Consider the following 9,805-nt stretch of genomic DNA (forward strand, 5'->3'; position numbering starts at 1 on the left):
TAAAAGCTTCCCTACGGAGGAGTGACTGGAAGGACTGCTGGGGGAATCCCTGCTGGGGGGGGCAATGCTGGACACCTATCTTTGAGTGTTCATGTAGTTGCTCCTTCTTGCAAGAATAAATGTCCGATGTGTTTGATTTTGAACCAAGCCTCTGAGTAATTTTTCCAACCAACATTCAGCTCAATATCAAGATTTTATTGTTACTTTTAAACTCTCGGAATAAGATTTTATGAATGTTAATTCATCCGCTTGTATATATATATTTAAAAAAAGATGAACTTTGATAGATTATATTACAAAATTTAAAAAAAAAAAACAATTTTGCTCCACTTTAAGAACACCAAAATCTTACTTCACCTTTCATTAAGAAGAAGAAAAAAAAATCACAATAATATAAAGTAGGCTCCAAAAATCAGAGCACCGGTGAAGACAGTGTTGATTTTGCGTTTGTTTAGAAATGAATAGAAAATCTATTGATTGCAAATAAGAACAAAGGTTTTACAGCGATGCCCGTCGGTGAACTCAAAGGTGTCCTCAGAGTTTCCTGCTGTCCTGTGTTGCCGATATGTTAATAAAGAACGGCCGGTTTGTTTCTGCCCCGCGGGGGGATGTTAAACCGACTCTGACCGTCTGACCGGACGCGAAAGCTGCCACGCTTTGCATGCAGGCTAATTTGCATGCTAATGTTTTTCGGGTGGGAAGGCTGCTGTTTGCGTCACCTGGAAAACTGGAGAAAAAAAACCCCAAAAAGAAACAGCCCAGTTTGTTTGAATATTAAAGCACTATTTCACTGGATCAGTACGGTTGGCTGGGTACCGGGTCCATTAAGGATGCACAAACAAGCAAGACGTCATCCGAGAGGAAATAAATTTAAAAAAATGTGGAAGCAATTCAAATGAACTTTTACAAGAAATGAGCTCAGTTTGAACCGACGTGCTCACATGACGGAGAACTTTTTGCTGACTTTGTACTTTTTGTACTGAGAATAAAATGATGCCTCTGTTCTTCATCCCCCGGTTCCAATGACAAAGTTTGAGTGAGCACAAAGAGCCGTTTTGTATTCACGAGGCGAAATCGATGGTTCTGGAGACAAACGCCACAAAGCTTCTAAATTCAGACAAAACAGAAGTTATTGTACTTGGTCCTAAACACCTCAGAAACTCTTTCTCTAATCACTTAGTTAGTCTAGATGACGTTGACTTGGCCTCCAGCAAAACTGTGAGGAACCTTGGAGTCATCTTTGATGAGAATTTGTCCTTTAGACACCATATAAAGCAAATCTCCAGAACTGCCTTCTTTCATCTACGTAATATTAATACAATCAGGAAAATTCTTCCTCAGCGTGACGCAGAAAAACTCATTCATGCGTTTGTTACTTCTAGGCTAGATTATTGTAATTCCTTGTTTTTAGGATGTCCAAATTACTCATTAAAAAACCTGCAGCTGATCCAAAATGTTGCAGCAAGAGTACTGACGGGATTTAGCAAGAGAGATCATATTTCTCCAGTTTTAGCTTCTCTTCACTGGCTTCCTGTGAAATCAAGAATAGAATTTAAAATTCTCTTGATGACTTACAAAGCCCTACATGACCAGGCTCCATCATATCTTAGAGATCTTATAGAACCATATAATCCTAGCAGAGCACTTCTCTCAGTACGCTGGTCTACTTGTGGTTCCTAGAGTTTCCAGAAGTAGAATAGGAGGCGGAGCTTCAGTTTTCAGGCTCCTCCCCTGTGGAACCAACAAGCTCCCAGTTTGTGTTCGAGGGGCAGAAACCCTCTCGAGCTTTAAGATTAGACTCAAAACTTTCCTTCTTGATAAAGCCTATAGTTAGGGCTGGCTCAGGTAGACCTGAACCAACCCTTAGTTATGCTGTTATAGGCCGAGGCTGCTGGGGGACCTCGTTACATGCTGATCTTTTCTTTCCTCCTACTTTTTAACTGACTCACACCTCACCATCTTTTTCTCTCCAATAGTTTCTTCTTATTGTCTGTTGTCTCCATTCAGTTCCTTCGCTCGTGTAGTTTCTCTTCTTTCTTTTGCAGATGTCCCGTCATGGAGCTGCATGTCTCCACCAACAGTTCATCTCTTCTATCTCTATGCTGTCCTTTTCTCTCTCTGCTCTCCTCTCACCCCAACCGGTCGAGGCAGATGGCCGCCCACCCCTGAGTCTGGTTCTGTCGGAGGTTTCTTCCTGTTAAGAGGGAGTTTTTCTTCCTTCTGTTGGAGGTTTTTCTCCCTTAAAGAGGAGTTTTTTTTTTTCCCTCCTAACTTATGCGGGAATTGTTGAATTGTTGGGTTTCTCTGTATAATATTGTAAAGTCTTGCTGTCAGGACTTTAATGTGTTAAGTGCCATGAAATAACCTGTGTTGTGATTTGGCGCTATATAAATAAAGTTGAATTGAACTGAAAGCGAGACACAGCAACTTTCTGACAAACATGACATTTAAAAAATATAAATCGTGTAAAATATGATGCCAGACTCACTCTTCACTCTTTGTTTTTGCTACTTTCTGCTCCTCCATTGTGTCTTTATGTCCTCCGGGCTGCCGCATGTTCACCTGATTGAAATCCTCTCAGGTGGCGCTCGTCAGCTTTTTTTTTTTTTTTTTGGGGGGGGGGGGGGGGGGGGGGGTGTCATGTGACCACGTCGTGATTTTCTATTTTTTTTTTTTACAATTTTCTGCACCATTAGGAACCTGAACAAGTTTAAACCCACGTCCATAATACCTGATTTACTTTTCCCAAACAATTTTTTACTCAGGAACCAATCAGAGCTCTGAATCAAAATTCAAATACAAAATCTCACTCTCCGGCAAACTGTTCCAGGAAATCACTTTCCTGTTAGCTTTTTACCTCAAACTATGCGGTTAAACAGCAGTTTCTGTGAAGAGGAAGCGTGGAATCTCCGGATAAAACTGGTAATCATTGAACCTGCATTCATGCGGGAAGGTTCACCGACCTCTCGTGTTTGTCTTTTATACATTAAAGTCGTTTAACAGTAGATAAAAAGGCCGGTTAAAAACCACCAGAAAAACCTCGAAGGGATATATTTCTTCTAAATATGGAAACTGAATATTTCATGTTTACAACAGTAAAAGTTCCCTTAAATCAAAAGCTGAAAAAAAACAAAAAAACAAATTCATGCCAGAAGTTCTCGGGAGCTCATGAATGAAAATTGTGATTCTCTGTGACCTTCACCTTCGTCTGAAGGTCATCTGAAAGGCCTCCTCGGGAAGCTCGTAAAGGACATTTAAAACAGCCCTCACGACACCCTCGTGGCACGATACCACCTGCTGTGTCACACCAGCTGTTGAACCAACTCACACACACACACACACACACACACACACACACACACACACACACACACACACACACACACACACACACACACACCGCTGCATTGACAGAACATTTGACAGCGATGCTCCATTAATCTGGACCGAGGAGGCAAATTTGACAGCTTCTTTAAGAGCGGGCTTCTTTAGGATGCTGTTGTGCGTTTTAAAATAAATTGGATGACAAAAAAAAAACTGTCGACACTGTAAACGTCGGGCTTTTGGTGTCTGAAGTTTTAAGAAAACAATCAAACCTCGAGATCTGTTGTTTTTTTTTCAAAACGCCGTAAGAAAAAAGACAAAAAACACTATTTGAACGCTGGGACGGAGCGGTTGGCGGGTCTGACGTAGAACCGACTGTCTCTGCATGTCAAAGTGGACGTACAGCTTCCGGGTTGTAAAAAAAGACGCAGAGTGCCTTAAACTGCAATACCGCCGAGGACCACCAGGGGGTCGGCTTAAAAAAAAAAAAAGAAGTAATCGTAGACTTCCATTCAACTTTTCTCATGAAATACAAAGTCAATACATTTTTAGATATCAGGTCTCTAAAAACGGAGTCTAATCTAATAATATATCTAATTATTAATGGAAATATTTTCAGAAGAACCACTAGAAAACTAATAGTAATAATAATAGTAGTGACTTTAGCGAAAGACACCATAATGACGTTATTTACTTTATTGCATCCCTCTGATATCAGATCCACAACCTGCAGCTTTTCCACTTTCTACAAATTCCTCCCATGAAGAAGGAAAAGTAAAAAAAAAAAAAAAAGTTGTTCTCTGTTTCTGATGTCTTTAATACAAACTGTAAGACATTTAAAAAGAAAAGAAAACATCCATGTTTCTCTTCCTCATAGTTGATCAATCTTTGGCTTGGGAGTTTGTTTTAAGCGTCTGTAAAGGACTTTCTGTCATTCAGGTATAAAAACAAGATTTTATCCTCCGTCTGAAACATTTATCAGTGACATTTTGCGGGAATGTGGGATGGGTCATCAGTGGAAACGGGAAACGCTCTCACTCGTCGCTTGACCGCGCTGGATGAAGGCTCGGCGTGACTCGGCGGTCTGGAATTTCTTTTTATGACTCAGCAGGGACTCGTCAGACTCTCTATTTGTGTTATTAGCAAGCGATATGAAGACGATACGCTGCCTTGGGCTGAACTTTTAAAAGACAAAAGAACCAGTTACGTGGTAAATATTAAAGGTTTTACCCATAAAAATCCCTCAAGATATTATAATCCACTCGTTTTAACATTGAATCTTATTTGTCAATTCTCTCCATGTGTAAATTACAATCTGCTTAGTTCACTAATTCATTTTTTCATGTGTTTTCTTTTAACTTCACCGGAGAAATTAATGGATCTTTATTTGGCTTAAAAAAAAAAAAATTTAAAACAAAATGAAGGGAGTTTTCTGAGCGGTTTAATCAAACATTCATCTCTTAAAACGAGAGATTATCTCATTCGGTGTGTTTTGGCCGTCCTATTTTTTTGTTGACTGGAGCTGAACTTTCACCAGTTTTTTTTTCCACCTCCCTCTCAGCTCGGGAGGGAAAATAAAAATCAACAGTGGGTCGACAGCAGCTTCAGCGCGAGTTTGTTTGCCAGCTCACGTGTGACACAACCGGCTTGACTAATCTGCAAGTCACCGAGCTGAACTCCATCCCTGGAAATCGTTGTGGTCGGTCTACACGAAACCTCCCCCCCCCTCCTCCACCTCCTCCCCGATTCATCTCCGAGGAGGCTTTCATAACAAGGCCGAAACCCGACTCCTCCGGATCCTCGGCTGCGACCGCAAATAGTCGAGCCGTGCAGCTGCGCGGTAAACATCGGCGTTGTGAAATCACGGCACGCTTTTCACCTCGTGGCCGATAAATTACGAGACTTTCTCTTGAGATGTGCAACAGACGCGTGAAGAAAAACAAACTGAACCTTTCGCAGCGCTGACAGAACCTCCAGCGTATGAAGGGCTTTTATTCTGAAAGGATTGCTTTCCGCCGTACTTCCTCCCCGCGTGGCGGATTTTTTTGTTGTTGTAAGTAATCAGTCAAATGTTGGGAAATATATATATATATATATAAAAATTAACTATTTGCACAATGACATTGCAGGATTAAAGAAATACAGGTCATTATTGATTCAATAAAAAGAAGTCGGTAAATTATTGATCGGAGATCAGGAGTGACACGCAGTCGGATGCTGCAACTTAATTACGCACAAAAACAATTTGCAAAACTAATTTTAAGTTAAAAAACAAAACATTTCAATACAAACTAAATAAATACGGGACATCACAGATCTGAGACCAGCCGCCAGCGCACCGGTCACAGACCAACACAGACCGTGCTGCGTTCAGGTTCCCGTCAGTCATTATTACTGATAACAGTCGGACTGGAAATTCAGTTCGGTTTCCAAAATAAAGCGTCACAAAAGGTGAAAGAAAACGTTATAAAGTCCTGAGCTTCTCCAGTCTGCGTTTCAGCTCTCTGCTCCTCTTCCTCAGCTCCTCCTTCGTCCTCAGCAGCCTCCTCTCGTCCTCTCCGACCTCCCTGACGAACTCCGTCGCCTTCCTCAGGATCGCCACCTTCGCCGCCTTGTCGTTGTCGGCCACCGCCGGCACTTCGTCCCTCAGAGCCAGGAAGCTCCTCTTCAGCTCGTTCCTCCGCTGCCTCTCCAGCACGTTGTGAGTCCTGCGCTTGTTGTCGTCGGCGCCGTCGGCGCCGTCCGGCCGCGGGCTCCAGCACCTGCGGCCGCCGCTCCGCCTCGGCGACGGGCAGCCGCTCTCCAACTTCGCCCGTTTCCCGGCGGGCCGCTGGGCGGCGTAGTTGTGTTGGTGGATGTCGACGTGAGAGCGTTTGAGCACCACAGGGGAGGCGTCCGAGCGGCGGGACGACTTTTGCCTGTCCACCGTCACCACGTCGATCTCCTCCTCTTCTTCCTCCTCCTCATCCTCTTCTTCTGAGGAAAAAAAAAAACACATTTTGGTTTAAAAAACAAGCAATCGCTGTTCGAAACAAAAGCACTCAAACACAAGGAACGAAGTTACTTTTCAAAATAAAAGCCCGGCTTCCCACCTGATTCGCTGTCGCTGCCGCTGAACGGCGGGGAGTCCAGACACGGCGCCGACGACACCACCTCCGTCGCCGCGGCGCACGGGAACACCGCGGAGGGGCTGATGCAGTCCGTCGCTGCCGCGTGGAGGTCCTGCAGGTACTCGGCGCTCACCTGAGCCCCGCCCACATGAGCCCCGCCCACATGAGCCCCGCCCACATGAGCCCCGCCCACCTGCTGGTCAGCCGCTCTGTGCGCGATGTCGTCGGCGGAGTCCCGGCGGGCGCGGAGCGAGGCCAGCCGCTCCGACACCACCTTATCCAGCTTTTTGCCGGCGTCGAAGCTGCTGCTCCACATGCAGTCCTGGATGATGAAGGACTGGAGGAAGGCGGCGGAGGGGTTGCAGTCCTCGTCCAGGAGGCTGGACACCGCCTCCAGGTGGTCGGCGTCGGACAGGCCGGGGCTCCGGCGGGGGGACAAAGGCGGCGTCGGCAGCAGCTCGAACTTCTTCCAGATGTCCTCGCCGGGACCCGGGAGGAGCTGGCTGCGCCGGGGAGGGTAGAAATCCTCCTCCTCGCCATCCAGGAAGAAGTAGGGCTGCACCGTGTCGTAGTCGTAATCGTAGTTCGTGCTGGTTAACACCGGCGGCATTATGGCTGCCTGTGGGGGAAGAAAACATGAGATAAGGCTGATGAGTGGAAATAATCCTGAAGAGAGGGAAAAAAAAAAAAAAGGAATACCATAACGATTCTACAATTGCTTTAAAGTCTCAGATTTAACAACAAACCACGATAGTTGCGACTGTCTGGCATTAAAAAAAGAATCGTAGTGTGGTTTGTTTACAACAGTCACACCAAACCTCATTAAAAAAAAATTGTATTTTAGACTCATTTTCTTTATGGACCAAGTTAACAGAACAAAAGGTGACTCGAATACCAAGATTATATACAAGTACACGACTCTGTATAATTCATCATAATCCATCAAAAAGCACAAATTAAAAACAACTGAAATCGGAAAATTTGGGGGGAAAACACTATTAATAATACAATATAGTTGGATTATTCTGGGTAAAAGTTGCTTTTGTAATGTTTGAGGTTAAAAACAGACAAACTAAATTCAAATATAGAGATTCATGGTCCCCAGAGGACTTTACACTTTGCCTCGTATAAAAAACACCAAAAGCTGCAAAAAAACAAACAAAAAAACCAACTAAAAAAAGCTGTAATAAACTCTGATAAAGGTGTTCCGTATGGGAAACCAATTGTCCCCGATAATGTTTAACATTAAAAAGAAGCGACACCACCTCGTCTTCACTGACAGGCACCGAGGTGTTCTGCAGATAAGCCAAACTCCGTTATCGAAATGTGACTTTATTTAAACACAAAGGAATCCCCGTTTTAAGTGTCACCGGTTTAAACGACAGCTGGTGAACAAGGTCATAAATAACTTCAGGGATAAATCGGCATATTTTTGTTTGCCAAAAAAATAAAAAAAAAAAATAAAAAAGGTGCACGGAACAAACATCAACAGCCGTCTCAGTAAACCGTTAACCGTAAAAACTCACGGTTATTCTCCTAAGATGAAACGTGTGACGGGACTGCTGCGAAAACGGGAGTAAAAAGTCCAAGTGTTCCCGTGAGGGAAGGTTAAATCTTCAGGTTGAGTTTTATCCAACACAGTCCGGCCGTGAGAAAAATAGATATCCTCTGTCAAGTCAATAATCTTTTGACGAGCGACAAGATCGCACCGAAGTGCCGCAGAGCTCAGCAGCACCGTGACTCGCGCAGCCAGCTGCTCTGACTCCTTTAATACTCCGGCTTTTTTTTTTTTCTTCTTCTTCTTCTTCTTCTTTCTTTCTTCATCCGCACACACTACTATTTTACCGCCAAATGTGACGTACGCAGTCAACTAAAAACGACTCGATAGAGTGATACTGACCTCGACTGAAAAGTTATACTTTCGTAACGTTTTGTGCAAAAACGGGGGACGAAGTGCGTTCAAATTGGGGGACGGGGGGACGGGACGGGACTGTTTTTGTCCGCGGATGTGTACTGAAGTGGTGCGGTCGCAGGGTGGTCCGTGCTGACTGTAAATGATGCACGGGAACAAAGTTCCCGGAAATCAGCTCTTATTTTGTGATGAAGTCACACAAAAAAAACAAAAACAACAACAACAAATAAATAAAGTGAAGTGATTAAAAGGGAAAAGACAAAAAGATTAAAGGCAAATAAATAATGATAAATAAATTAAACAAAACATACCAGGATTGATTGTTGGGTTTGACTGATTAGTGATAAAAACAGGATACAAAATAACGTATAATAATAAAATAACAATAAACATTTTTCAAAAAGGAAAGAAAGTCACATAACATCAAAAAATGAAAAAAAGAGTAAAAATGAAAAGTAAAATAACGTTTCATTAAATGATGAAATACAAAAATAAAAAACTCTTTCGAGACAATGGGCTCAATTGCGTCTCTTTGAGGTGGTTTGATTGACTTTTTTTTTTTTAACAAGAGATGTCTTGCATAGACGTTTTAGCGCAGGGGCCCCATGACGCTGTAATAACGTTAAGTTTACCTTCAATATAATGTGCTCAATAAATGTTTTATTTGCTGTCCAATCTTCACACTGCTTCCCTCTAGTGGTAAAAACGACTCAGTGACAACACAGGCTCTTAATTTGTTGACAGCTTTTGACTCAGAGGCACAACATCCAAATTTATAGGAAATCATTTTTATTTTAAATGAAGCAGAATTTAGAAGTTTTGGTTTAGTGAAGATGCTTCTGAAGATCACAACTATCTTTTAAATGTAAAACTTCATAACCTCCAGCTGAAACTGAACAAAATAAAGTCACAACTATCTTCGATGTGCGTCACGTCAGTCACGCGTTCCTTCACGATCAATCAGGATGATTAATGTTGCTGCCGGTCTTCAATAAAGAAGCAAAGAGAGGCGGCGCCATCTTGTGGCGAGTCACCGCAAGTACAAGGAGATCCAGACGACTCGTTGGAGATGAATTTCACATCAGCTGGAAGGTGGAGGAGACAAAAAGAAAAAGAAGAAGAAGCTGCAGTCGACTCTGTTTCCAGAAGAATCTCTGACGGCTTCGTTTCCACGAACTCATAAATCAAAACAGAACTTTATTTAAAATGTGAGAGCAGATTATAAAGTTTGAAACATGTCGGACTGAATCTGAGGGGAAATATTTGTTTCGTGGAAACAACGTGAACAACATGACGATCAAAATCTGTGATGTTAGAAGAGAGAAAAGAATTCAAATCAATAGAATTTAATTGACTTTATTGAATCAATTTAAATCCATCAGTTCAATCAGTTTCTGAGGAGCTGTGAGGATTTGTAGTTTTGTATTTTAACCATCAGATAACAGTCCGTGTTATAAAC

General features: G+C 42.7%; 1 protein-coding gene across 1 annotated transcript; it reads right to left on the reverse strand.

Moving 5' to 3' along the window:
• Nucleotides 1–5,272: 5,272 nt before the first annotated feature.
• Nucleotides 5,273–8,217, reverse strand: LOC138614373 (transcriptional regulator Myc-B-like). Its single transcript, XM_069687770.1, has 3 exons — nt 7,961–8,217; nt 6,417–7,053; nt 5,273–6,300 (listed from the first exon to the last, which is right to left on the reverse strand). The coding sequence occupies exons 2-3, from the start codon at nt 7,042–7,044 to the stop codon at nt 5,789–5,791; spliced, it is 1,140 nt and encodes a 379-aa protein (XP_069543871.1). The 5' UTR covers nt 7,045–7,053; nt 7,961–8,217; the 3' UTR covers nt 5,273–5,788.
• Between the last annotated feature and the right edge of the window lie 1,588 nt (nt 8,218–9,805).

This window comes from Brachyistius frenatus, unplaced genomic scaffold, assembly GCF_029030835.1.
Source record: "Brachyistius frenatus isolate BFR_SWC_R1_liver_20210118 unplaced genomic scaffold, ASM2903083v1 Contig_489, whole genome shotgun sequence".
Classification (NCBI taxonomy): domain Eukaryota; kingdom Metazoa; phylum Chordata; class Actinopteri; family Embiotocidae; genus Brachyistius; species Brachyistius frenatus.

Excerpts from the sequence above, each read along its gene's own strand:
- LOC138614373 (XM_069687770.1), bottom strand. The coding sequence starts at position 7,044 with ATGCCGCCGGTGTTAACCAGCACGAACTACGATTACGACTACGACACG. Across the intron at positions 6,301-6,416 it reads CGGCAGCGACAGCGAATCAG|AAGAAGAGGATGAGGAGGAG; the intron begins GTGGGAAGCCGG and ends TTTTTTCCTCAG.